The 13,702-nt window shown below is 31.4% G+C and overlaps 2 protein-coding genes across 2 annotated transcripts in view; one reads left to right on the top strand and one right to left on the bottom strand.

The window, feature by feature from the left end:
- Window positions 1–55: 55 nt before the first annotated feature.
- On the bottom strand, window positions 56–1,763 carry LOC106784933. Its single transcript, XM_014744961.1, has 3 exons — window positions 1,012–1,763; window positions 673–787; window positions 56–481 (listed from the first exon to the last, which is right to left on the bottom strand). Exons 1-3 carry the CDS (start codon window positions 1,374–1,376, stop codon window positions 215–217), a joined length of 747 nt encoding a protein of 248 aa, XP_014600447.1. The 5' UTR covers window positions 1,377–1,763; the 3' UTR covers window positions 56–214.
- Window positions 1,764–3,342: 1,579 nt separating this feature from the next.
- Window positions 3,343–13,702, top strand: part of LOC106784898 (proline dehydrogenase 1, mitochondrial) — a 17,314-nt gene continuing 6,954 nt past the window's right edge. Inside the window, exon 1 of the mRNA XM_014744893.1 lies at window positions 3,343–3,747. Coding sequence (XP_014600379.1) covers window positions 3,418–3,747 — 330 coding nt within the window. The 5' untranslated portion in view covers window positions 3,343–3,417. The remainder of the gene's footprint in view (window positions 3,748–13,702) is intronic.

The following is a 13,702-nucleotide window of genomic DNA, read 5'->3' as shown; positions in this document are numbered from 1 at the left end:
TATTGTACAACGTTTTTAAACTCTCTTTTTTTTTATTCTCTAATTTTACTTAAGAATTTACAAATATCATGTATGTATATCATATATATATGTACTATTTAAAATTTTCATAGCATTATTATCTATACGTCTCATATATATATATATATATATAAAATTTTTAACCTATCCTATATATATATATATATATACATTTTAATAAAGTTACAAGATGTCAATGATTCTTAGATTTCAATTTTTTTTGCTTATAACAGTACTGAAGTTTTGTCCAGATACCCTGGCACATGTTTTGCAGACGCGTATCGTTCTGATCCATCGCAAGTTTGTATACATTTCTTATCACACGTATCGGAATTTTGAAATAACCTTGCTGTATTAAACTTAAGGCTGTGTATAATTTACAACGAGCGACTAGAAGAGGATTTCCAAGACGCATCGCTAATTGATATTGTTTTATCGAAATATTTCCTGCCACCTGAGCCTGCATAAAATGTACATCTTTATTAACTAATATTTCTTTTTTTTTCTTTTTTTATATTAAAAGCTATAGTACTATATAAGAATATATTATTACAAGAACAAAAAAGCAAATAGAAAGATCATATTTAAAACTAATTAAACTAACTAAACTATTTTTGCACAGCTATAATACGTTAAAACCGTACAACTTACACAATGTTGAGATTTTTCGCCTAATGAAGAAAATGCTCCTCCTAGCGTAGATAACCATGACATAGCAAAATCTATTTCTCTTGCTTCTAGTACCAATATGTTTATTCTATCATTCCTACAAGAGTACAATTTTATATAAAAAAAATGATTCAATGTATTCCATGAGATCTATAAGTCATGTTTTTACATAGGTGGATTGAAAAGTTTTGAGCCTAACATAAAAACAATTATTTTCTTTCGTTTCAAACTCAATTTTATATTTTCGACATAGTCAAACTTTTTAGAAAATAACAGGCTCAAAAATTTTTAATCTATCCTTCTCGAATATATATGGCTTACCATTTATAATCTAAAAATTGCTTTTTCGGTGTACGTAATTTCATTAAAAATAAGTATATGCAGTCTTGATTATGTGTCATTAAAGAGAAACGTTCCAATAAAACCTGTAACGCAGCTTTACGATAAATATCAGATTTTATCAAATAATGAACATACAATGAGGCCAAATAAGCATTAAATCCTTTAAGATTTAAGAGAACTAATATGGTTTTGCGCTGCGACTTTTGATTAGAAATATCGGGATTTAATAGAACTTCATTTTCGTTAATTTGATTTTTAAATTTAGTCGCATAATTCCAAGTTAACATAATATCGTCGTAAATTGTATCATTTTTTTGTACTACTAGCCTTAATGGTAATTCCATTTCTTATATTATAGACAAATATTAATATTTCAAGATATAAAGAGTATAAAAATATTGCAAAACGATAAATGTACTTCACTATAATGCTTAATAGTTCGCATGTCACTGTCAGTTATTGAAAATATCGTTGGAAACAATTTAAATGATGAACCTCGCGCATAGGTTAAATTAATTCTATTGGAATTAGAAATTCAAATCTTGATTATTTAATTGTGATATTTATAAATTCGATTATTGCAACAATTACGTTCACAAATGATATTAAAATGTATTATTATTTCTAGAATTATTTTATGAAATTGTAAATTTTTTCTTGCTACTTTACAGTTACACAAACTGTCACAGGTAAGATTTAAAATTTCGTTTGATTTAACGTGTTATGCAGTACTCCGGGATACTTATAGATATATTTCTAAATATAGAAGATTTAATAAAATTATCCACAAGAGGTGCTACTATCGTTCGAGTATAGTCGCTGATTGGCTGATCTAATTGCTATCAACGATAGATCAAAGAAAAGGAAATATTGAGTTTTTTCACGCAACCATAATACGGTTAAATAAAAAACCATAAACCGAAACGATTATGACGCTATTTTAGTAATAGCCATTAGCAGAATGATCAATTGCCATGCTAAATTCATACAGGACGCTAAAGGGTGACTAAAATTTTCATTGCTTATCAGAACTCTATTAGATGTGTTGTTTATGACGTTAGGATCCTGGCCTGGAGAGCGGGTTTTGCAAACGTATTTTTCCTTTAATATTTCATTTTGTTTTTGTTAATGTTATTTATTATTAACATTGTTTGAATGTAAATATAACCGTTTTTTTTGTTTCTAGAATACATGCTCTCTTAATTCGTTTTTATTTAAAAATCTGCAATAAAATTAATGACTTATCGATCAGTTTAAACAATCGATAGTAAAAAGGAAAGTAATAATTGATAGGATTGTTTATTATTCATAAATTGATATAATAAATGGAAATATTAAGTACACGGAAGAAGAAATAAATAAAATAACAGTAAAGAAAATCAAATCATATTAAAAAGAAAGTAATATGAATTATTTCTAGGAATAGGACAGTGTATGTACGCTGCGCGCGGCCATTACCGTTGACCAAAAATGATATCTACCAATAAGGATTCGCTTGATGGAACACACCTCCTCTAAACGGACCAATCAAAGAGTCTGCTCGATTTTACTCTACTCCGCCGACTCAAACGTGTAGGTTTGTAAGTGTATATACGTTCGATGGTCGAAACTCGTTTCTATTGTTCTTTTGCAAAAAAAAAAAAAGAAAAAAAGGAAGACAAATTATAACACTCGCGAGAGAAAATAATAAATTCTATAAAATCGAAGAAACACGGAAGTAAAGTGAAAGAGAAATATAAAGAGAGAAAGAGAGAGAGAGAGAGAGAGAGAGGAAGAGAGAGAGAGAAATAAAATCGATAGAAAGAAAAGAAACGAAGAATCTAAATCCGATCATCGTCGAGTAGTTCTCTATCGAATGAAGACAACATTTTTCAAGTAGTTTATTATTTGTTTGTTGGTGGATATACGGGGTGCCTCTTATATTTATTGACAAAAACAGGCTGTTTATTTAAGCAAGTCCCAGTAGTAATATTGATACCGGTGGGTCCGTACATAAATCGCAGCAGCGCGCGAGATAGAGAGAGAAAGAGAGAGCAGTAGAGAGAGAGAGAGAGAGAGAGAGTGAGTGAAAAAGAGAGAGAGGGAGTCGAGAAGGGAGAGGGAAGCTCGACGCCCCAGGCGAGACACAGTCGCGCGTAAGGCCTCACTCGGCGAGAGGGTTTCGATCGCGGTAATCGTTTCTCTCGTCGGCTCTTCGCCTATTCGGACTGTTCGGTACACGTTTGCAAAAGAATACGCATTATATACATACATTCGTACATCATACATACATACATACATACATATTTATACATACTATATATAAAAAAGGAAAAAGAGAAAGAAAAAAAGAGAAAGAAAGAAAGAGAGAGAGAGAGATAGAGAGAGAGAAAGAGAAAGAGAGTAATGGCGTTTTTGAGAACGGTGCCGCGATGTTGCGCCGGTAAAAAGATTTTAAAACGCGTGCCACTCCCCGTGGTTGGATTACGCGATCAAAAAGTCTCAGCTGCATTGGTGCGATTGATCGAACGTGGATATGCCAGTACCAATAGAGTGACCGGCAGCGAACAACCGGCGTCGGATCAAGCAAAAACACCCAGACAGATAGATCCGCTAGATTTGAAGTTTAACGACCCAATTGCTGCCTTCAAAAGCAAGACCAACATGGAGCTCATTAGAGCATATATCGTCTATCAAATGTGTTCGGTAGAATATGTTGTCGAAAACAACATGCAGGTGAGCATTCATTGAGGTATAACACATTTCATATGTATTCTCTTATTCGTCTCTTACTCTCCGTTAAACCAGACCGGCACCTGCGATACTTTTTTCCCCCACTTTTCGCTCCCTTTTTCTTCTCTTTCCTCTTTCTCTCTTTCTCTTTCTCTTTTCCTCCCTCTTCATCTTCCTCCCCCTCTTTCTTTCCTACTACTACTACCAACCACCACCACCACCCACGCGTACAGAATGACGCAGTTTTATACACAAGCACCTTTTATGTAATTATCGATATTTGCAACTTTTGAATCCCACCCAATGTTTTTGTTCTATTCGGTCTCATCCATCCGAGGTTGAAAGAGATGAAATGAAAGAGAAGCGAGAAATAGCGAGGTGGGGCGGAAGGGTAATGATATTAGGGAGGGATAGAGAAGTTTCCTTTTCCTCGTTCGACGGACAAACGAACGAACCATTCACGTTTCTTCCTTTCTCATGAATTCTAAGCATGGCGAATACTTGGCTTTTCCCCTACGAAAAACGCACGAATTATTATTATTATTATTTTTTTTTTCATAAATGATTCTTAGTAACTTACCTAACGATCAATAATTTTAATAATGTATCGCATTCTTTTTACTTAGATTCACTTTATATCGTTTTCCTCTTAGATTTATCGAGAGTAATCGATTTTATAGTCTGCTACCTACTACGTAAGTCACACCAACTGTCATGGCCGTTCGATGGTCAGACGCTATTGAGAAATTCTGAATAATTGGACGAGTATTTTTCTATGTTAACTTTTCTATTCTTTAAATATATTTGTACATTTTATTTTTATGTAACTTTTTCGGATGATATTTGTACGTATTAAATGAAAAAAATATATTTTTCTTTTAATATCGTCGAGCATAGAAACTTTTGACATCTTCTAGCGGATGTTACCTTCATCTATCGGGTGGTTTAATAATTATTATTACTTTACAAATGGTGGTCCAAATTAGTTTTAAAAAAACAATAATATTAATTTTCATTTCGAAAGTGCACATCTCATTGAGGGAATTACAATTTTTTACGATTTTTCAGTAATCTTTTTTCTCTTTAATTATTTTTTCATGACTCGGTTCTTTTCTGTCATTCTGAATACAAAAATATTTTTTATAGCATGTCGTATTCTTTGTCAGTTGATGTTAGACAGAAGTATCAAAGGAAACAGATGAATTAATTCAATTTGAATCAGACATTAATAATTATATTTTTCGTTTGCAAATACAATAATTCATATGCATTATTATCATGCGTGTTACAATTGGGTGAGACAGTAGACGTTTTTAAAAATCTTTCTACGACCTTGCTCCTTTTTTTCCCATTTAGAATGTCACGAGGAATCAATTCGTGCAGAAAAAAAAGGTTGATTTCATTTACACAAAAATTCGAATAATATTCGAAATCACGAGAACAAATATTTCTCTCTTGTCATAAGATATGCCCTTAGAATATTAGTGCGATATTGATTAAAGCATTTGTTTTTTCCTTTTTTTTTTCATAAAATCCAAAGTAACGAAAGATATTTAAAAGTAGTAACAGTTATTCGGCCAAGAGAAAAATCGATCAAGGCCATATCTTCTTGTCTCAACATTGCAGTCTTTGATCTTGCAATTCGAAAAAGGAGAAAAAAAAATCGAAAACTACGCGTTCGCGATCGCAAGATTGAAAAGCTAAATTAATGTCGAAGCTTTAATGACACTGTAAATATATATAGCAAATATTGCGAGAAATTATATAAAATAAGAAAAAAGAAAAAAAAAAAAAGAAAAATCGATTTTTCTGCTCTGTCATCCTTGTTTAGAAAATTATTCAAAAACATTATATTATGATGAGCATAGAGATTATGACGAGAAATAATTATAGGGACAGTGACCTCTTAGCGGTAGCTAAGTTAGCTTCGAATTTCGTATGCTATTTATGCGTTAGTACGACGTGGCACGAGCTGTTATTGATTTTGGTGATGTCGCTTATCGATCGCGCACGCCTTCTTGCCAACGAATAGTCCGTCCCGAAGGAATTTTCTTTCTCCATCGTATGTAATATATGTATATATATATATATATACATATATACATTATATACATATAATATATATATATATATATATATATATATATATATACATATATTATATGTATATATCTACTACGTGTTCTACAAGCAATTCGCGATTAAAAATGGCGCAGGTCATGGTGTCGATTGCGACATCTTCAGGCTGAGTGGTGTCTTCGATGTAGGAAAAAAAAGAAAAAGTACGAATCATTTTATTTTTCATTATTTAATTGCACGTGGTTTTAACTCTTTAGATTCATCATCTAATTTTATTGTCATGCAACATTGTATGTCTCCGTCATAGGATGTCGTCGTGCGTACTCTTATCAACCAATTTGCTAACTGCTGCAAGTGCAAGCTCCACGAATATACCTGCGCGCGCGTCATATTGTTTCACAATTCTTTACTAAACTAATACGCTAACTATAATAATAACTCGTTTTATTTTAAGATACCCCACGAATAGAACGAGGATAATGAACGACAATGAATATATTCGCTGCGTATTATATGTGTCTCATATTTCCGTAAACTTTGAGAAGGCTCGTTACGTAATAATCGTTATGTTCCAAGCGTGTAATGATCGATGCAGCAGCAGCAGCAGGTATACATGTACCTGTTATTTGCACGTGCGTTTGTCTCGTGTAGAGTTTATTCGTAATCCACCTAAACGATAATGTACACGTTGTAATATTCCGACTATATGAGTCTTTATCCCTTCCCTTCCCTATGTCTCGTTAATAAAAATGATTCTAACATTTTTATTTTCATTTAATACTAAAGAAAGAAACCGGTTTTTATTTCATATTTATAACGATTATTTAATAGTTACGCGGTTATTACGGGTTCTTAATATTTTATCGGCGATTTATTTTTAACACAATTAATCAAATGAATTTTTAATATCATTAGACCATTTTTCGAACAACTAGTCCGTATATTTTCTATGAAAAAGTTCTATCGATTTGCACTCGACTAGGTGATATGTTCAAGAATCAGCAGTGTAAGGTCTTAAAGCGACCGCGTTTGACTTTCAATGGCTCCCGAACGTGGCCACTTCGAACTTGAGTAGTCTCTCTTTTATTTTTTCTAATCCTCAACATCGATTACCTTTTTTTTATCCTCCTTTTGATTTTCTTTTTTTCTTTTATTTTTATAGAACATATGATAGAGATAATACGTGGTTACGTATATAAACTCACGTTAAGTCGATGCAAACTCAATCTTCTGCTTAGAGATTACGAAATCATGGATAATTTAGGTCATTTGTTGGTGTAAAGCTCGAAACATATTTTACTTGATCGATTTTTTCTTGTCAAACAAAAAAAAAAGAAAGAAAAATCGTTGTTTCGATAATGCGTGAATAATCAGTATGGATTAAATCCATTCTCACATAGTATCGGAGCCCGAAACATCGATATTATTATGCGACCTTGAAAAAATTCGAGAGGTATTATCATTTTTCGTTGGCGGAAATTTTTGGTTGAGAAAAAGAGGGGGGGGGGGTGTTAGAAAAGAACTATTTTTACGTCCATGTGTTTGTACGTCTTTTTTGACTTTACAATATTTATTAACATAAATATCGTGACCAAAATATTGCATACTTGCTGATACATTTAGTTACAGGATATTTGAATATCAAATTGTACAGTCTAGTTTGGATCATTGAACACGTAAAAAGGACAGCTTCATTGCGGACATTTTAGTTTAAGAGTTTATTTCCTTATTGGAATAATTTAATATGAATCAAAAAATGTTAATGTAATTAGATATAATTAAAAAATTATTATCGTAATTTTTTTCGTTTGATCAATTAGCGCGATTTACTTTAAAATTTATACTTAAATATCTTATACGGTGATCTTTTTAAGTTCCTTCGTCCTTCGTGTATCTACGAACTGTAGAAGCTTGCGTTTTTGTCGACAGGTGGCAGCACATTCGAATAAAAAAAAAAAGAATACGAAATTCCGTTCTAACGATCGATCACCATAGTTGTTCACTATTGTTCATATTACAAAAAAGTCATCTTTAAGGATCATTTATCGTGGAATAGATAGAGGACAATAGAAGAAACACTTTGTAGATCAATTTAACTGTGATTTGAAATTTTCCCTATAGTCCTCCATAAGATTCATTCACCATTGGTGAAATTTTTCGAACAGAAGTTTACAGCTATTGTTATTCAGGATCTATGACATCGAGATATAAAGAAAAAAAAAATACGAAAGCGAATGACAAAGCAAACAAACATTCAAGCTAACATTTTGATCACGGTCACATGCATTATAACTCTAAAACTATTGGTAACGCTATAGTAAATCATGAGTCAATTTGGCAAGAAGCTCTTATTGTTAGTATGATGATAGTTGTAACCGAGTCTTCGAAAACTATTTCGTCTATCTTCGTTAGAGATGAACGAGGGAAGAGAAGAGTGGCAAGAAGATTTACTTGGTATACGAAGGGAACGTAGAGAAAGAGGAAGAGAAAAAGAATGAGAGAGAAAGAGACCACTCTGAAGCTTTCAGTTATAAATAAACTTAAAGCGAGCAAACGAAAATGTACGCCGTATAGGACTATAGGAGAAGTTACCAAAATATTCAAGTTTTTCTTTCTTTAAGGAGTTTGGGGTATTCAGTAGTCGTGGGATTCTTAAAAGAAAACACGAATTTATATCGCGATCGGATGGAAACTGAGAATGAAAAGAAAGAGGAAAAATGAGAAATTGTAGAGACACCACACACGTACAGGCCATTGCCTCGAGAAACGGTAAAGATCTATGTCCTGTCAGACTAAGCTCAGACGGTTGCCAGACGTTCTAGCAGAAAGTGTTAGTGCGTAAAAAGAAAGAACGTAAGACTTGAGAGATAAACTCTCTGAGAGAGAAAGAGACAATCCTCCTATGCACAACAACGATGACGGCGAGGACAAGGACGAGGACATAGCACTCGTTGAATTGCATTAAACACACAGCCATTTACGGCTATCTTCGGCCACCTTCGGCCATCTTACTCCACGTGTTCGCTATTTCAAATATTGCGCCCTAGAATATGCCGGGTTACCATTCGATAAATCGATTCACAATTTGGCGCCAATTTTGAATCAACTTTATTGGACCTAGACTTATAATATTAATATTTTTGTTCTGGTTTCGATTATTCCTGAGATTGTTCATTTTTTAATTTATCAAAAAAAGCGTAATTATATTAATAATAGGAAATTTATAAATATGTTCTATAATAAAAAAAAGAAACAACAACGAATGATTGTACGTTCGTAAAAAAGGTTCATGCTAATTTGTAATACAAGCAATTAACAAATGAAACCTAAGTCCTTTTCTCGGACATTCATTAAAATCATGTATCGAGTTTAAATTTACTTTCATATTCTTTTTCGAAATACCACGACGAGTTAACACATCATTCTCAGTGTTGATGGGATTAATAATAAGATTACTTTTTATTTGCATTCACGCGCGAATACTCGTTGGTGGTGGCAGTTCCGTGAAGTTTTGAATCATTCCCTTGATCAGAGGATGTCATTAGATCATTTTGTAATGTAACGCAATATGGATTGCTTTTTTTTTCCTCATTCATTCTCGTGGTTTCATCTATCTTCGTTAGTTTTTGTGATAGTTACAATACATTTAAAAAAAAGTATTCGGTCAATTCTAACGCGAAGGAAGCTACGAATGAGTCCAATGTCCCACTCGAGATTGGTCCCTAACGACACGTGATAACTATATCCAAGGTCGTCCGGTTAGTTGTCTGGCGCCTCCTCTATAACGTGAGAGAATCTTTTCGTGGCCATTACGCGAGACCTCATGATTTTCTTTTTCCCCTTAATGTTTTTTTTCCACCCTTTCCATGAGAACAAAAAAAAATAAAGGGAAGTTCGTCGCAAATTCTTCGAACATAATGCGAATTCTGTAACACAACTCTCTTTTTCTCTAGGCAAGATTACAATTTATAGTTTCATGCGACTTTGTTTGAATTTTTTTATTATTTCTTGTTTTTATTTCTTCCCCGGAAAAGTAAGCTTGCATACGGGAAACATAAATATTGTGTCGTACGCCGTTTGTTTGTATATATGCGCCTCTATATATGCACATTACTAATGACTTTATCGATAAATAATCTCTCGAAACACTACGGTAAACATTCAATAAGCCTTTGAAAAACATTGCTATCGACTAGGTGCAAATACTGGACTACTTGTTTCGGAGGCGTGGTTATATTTGAACTTACTTTCCTTATCATTAACAAACTCCAATATTTCATATACTTCTACGTGTGCTATTAACTTTCTAAATGTTTTTTTCTTTTTTTTTTTTTTTTTCTTTTTTTTTCCCCTCATTTATACAAAACGTAAAGGTTCGGATTAAATATTGAATTTTTGCTATTGGCAAACAAGTACGAGAAAAATTAAAGAATTGCGAATAACATATATTTCTTTTATTAGAAAATATAATATTTCGAAAATTTGTCAGACATTCGTTTCTTTAGCACGAAATTTGAGTGCCGATAAATCGTAAAGGAAGTCACCCTTATTTATCGCGAGAAATATTGTCATTTGGAAGAAAAGGGCGCGTTTTTAGGACACCTATCTAAAGGGTGAACCTATTAAACCCTACTACAATACTTTTATCTCGTATTTGTGATACTCGTAGAAGTACACGTATATCTTACATATATTTAAGTGTTGTTGATAAATTGTAAACAAGTTGATTACTTTTTAAAGAAATTAACAATCTATCCATCCCTGTATACAAGAGATGGTAAAGTTTAGATCAATAGAATTAAAAGATTCATTCGTAATACGTTTACAAACCTAAAATCAATTTCAACCTAAATATATATTTACCAGAATAAATCGTTCGAAATATTGATTCCAACATCTAACCCCCGCCCCTAATCTTTTTATTTTGATAAATCCGTAAAGAAATAAATGCAGATTGGTTTATCTTAAAAAAAAAAAAAGAAATAAGGGTGTTATTATGAAGAAAAGGATGCATTTGTAGGAGCGATCTATCGAGTGACCTATTAACACATGTATATACATACATTTATTATGTATTTGTGAATTACTCGTATAGAGTATATGTGTATAGTTCATATAATAAATGCATATATTACATATGTACAAGTTCGTCGTAGATTGTTACGTATCGTACTGTATCTGGCAAGGTGGTCCGAGTATTGATCCTGACGAAGAGAGTTTGTTCGTGGATACGATAGCATATTATTACTAACGAAGAGTCGTTGGCTCCCGATCGTTGGTTCAATTCTCGTCTAACATGTTTTATATGTTCACCTTACCATTTTGATATATCTTATATACATACATATGTATATACGTTATAGTATATGTATCTACGTAGTAGTTGATATATATATATATATAACTTGCACTAACCTGTACTAACCTGCACTACTTGCATTACTTCTGTTAAAACCATTGTAACTTTTAACTGCATTATTTTCCATCAATTCTTAATTTTTGACATGCTCACCAGAGATACGATATTTATATTTAAAAAATAGGATTTTTATCTTATAATTTTATATTCAAAACTTTTATTATATTTTTTAAGGAATGATTATTTTTTTGTTACGTTCAATTGGTTCTTTTGATGTTGAATTGATATTGTTTGGGATCAATGATAAGCGAATAATTGTATTTTATGGGATTAATTATATTGACATGATATGATTCAAATATTAAATTCGTGATAATATGATTAATTGTTTATCCTTGTGATTTATTAATACAATTATTTCATTATTTAGTTAACACATATATATATTATTTTAATATATTCAAGATTCAAGAACAATTAATTGAAATTCAATACAGATAGCATATTGTGTTGCAGACCAAAAATTTCCATTGACTTCCGTTCTATACAAAAAAAACTGCTCTTTTACTTAGCACGTATAGGTAACCACAAAAAATGTTTTACAAAAGGATACCGAGTGAGATTCACAGTGTTTCTCAATGTATATTATTACATTGTTATATTACAAATATTCGTAAATAACGGTACAAATTTACACGTACTGATAATTAATTAGTGCAATCTATAACTGATTTACGATAAATTATTATAAATAAAAATTACATTATATTTAATAACTTTTTATCGTAAAAATATAGAAAGTAAATTATACAATATTTGATCTCTAAAAAATTGTACTTCGTATTATTGATGTTCAAAAACGTAAAAAAAAAAGTGTAACATTTAAAGAAATAATATATTTCGACGAAATTGATAACTTTTGTTCTCGACTGATATCGATTTAAACGCGACACAGACAGACAGTGTGAGTTGCGTCAATTCGAGTTGGGACAAATGTGAATGGGGAACAATTATGTTTGACGAATCTGTGTAATTAGTAGTCTGTTATAAGAAGTAACAATTCACACGAGTTACTCGTCGCAATTCTGAAGCAAGTGATTAACACGTTCGTGAATAAACATTGATTCAATACAAAAAAAAAGAAAAAAAAACGGAAGAAAAAAAGAAAGAAACAAAAAAAGAAGTCACATTTTAAGTATACGCGTAAATACAAATGCATGAAAAGAGGAAAAAAAAGAAAAAGGAAAAATTTTTTGGTTCTTTTTAAGTGTTCTCTCTCTCCCGATATATCAATTGATTGTATATTTCAAATAAACGTTGATGAAACGTTTGCCCTTCGATCGTTATCTCACTTTGATAAACGTGACCAATTTTTTTTCTGTCGATTTTTATAGATTCGTTTCGTAAGTTTTTTCAATTCGCGCGTCGATGGAATTGAATTGATTTTTCGAAAATATTCTCATTTTATTCTTAAATATAACAAATAATTACAATTTTTTTCAATGCAAATACTGCATTGATGTTTTTATTTACATATTTTATACGACGTTGTATTTTGTTTATTCAATTAGACCACGTGGGTACTGGTCATCCTGTATGCAATTGGCGTGTTATTATAATATATATATTGTTTTATATTCAATCTTAATTAATTATAGAATCGATTGATTTTGCAAACATATTATAAACATAAATTAGTATTCATTTATTTGACAAATATAAACTTATATATGTGTAATACAATAACAGATAAATACAGGTAAAGTATTGTTTATTTTACAAATCATAGATAATGTAATACAACGATTCTATTCTAATGAATATATCTTGGGTTTTAATTACTGATGAAGTTCGTAAGTTTCATTTACGAATCGAGCGGGGAACACTTGTAGGACTACTATAATATTAGCACTTAGTTTCGTATATGAAACCCCATAGAAATCTAATCGATTAGGAAATCATCGTAATTACGGATCCCTTATTTCTTTCGTTCTATTTTCGTACCCTTTTCTTTTTTTAATTACGCGTTTCTCTTTCCATAACGAAGATTGTTGTAAAGGAAAAAAATAGAAATTTAATTGGAAGGAAACAAATTTGTTTTACTATCGTTCTAAAAAACATTTGTGAATATTTCGCGCGGGGGAGGGGGAGAAATTGATTTAAAAATAATTCGTGTTTCGTTATGCAAAAAAGAAAAACTTTCTTTGTCTACTAATTGTCGTTTCTATAAAATATAATTGTACATGTGTTTTATTAGATCATATTAAATAAAACACATGAACGAACGATAAGTATGGTAATGGAAATAACGAATTGATGCAATACTTATACATTATATACGTAACACTCAATTACAAAGGACACTTGTATGTTCTAACAAATGATTAAACATCGATAGTCTTATCGATGTTCAATATTATCGATGTGGTGTTTTACTAATATCACATTATGTTACCTACATACAAATACAGATACGTATATACATATATATATATATATATATATATATATATACATATA

This window comes from Polistes canadensis, unplaced genomic scaffold (genome assembly GCF_001313835.1).
Source record: "Polistes canadensis isolate GaletaPanama2010 unplaced genomic scaffold, ASM131383v1 scaffold_2, whole genome shotgun sequence".
Taxonomy (NCBI): domain Eukaryota; kingdom Metazoa; phylum Arthropoda; class Insecta; order Hymenoptera; family Vespidae; genus Polistes; species Polistes canadensis.
Note: the sequence above shows the minus strand (reverse complement) of the source record. Positions and strands in the feature narration are given on the sequence as shown.

Bases quoted from the DNA above. Each gene is read 5' to 3' on its own strand.
- LOC106784933 (XM_014744961.1), bottom strand. From the start codon at position 1,376: ATGGAATTACCATTAAGGCTAGTAGTACAAAAAAATGATACAATTTAC. The intron at 788-1,011 runs GTAAGCCATATA...GTACTCTTGTAG, and splicing joins CAATTTTTAGATTATAAATG to GAATGATAGAATAAACATAT. The intron at 482-672 runs GTAAGTTGTACG...CATTTTATGCAG, and splicing joins GCGAAAAATCTCAACATTGT to GCTCAGGTGGCAGGAAATAT.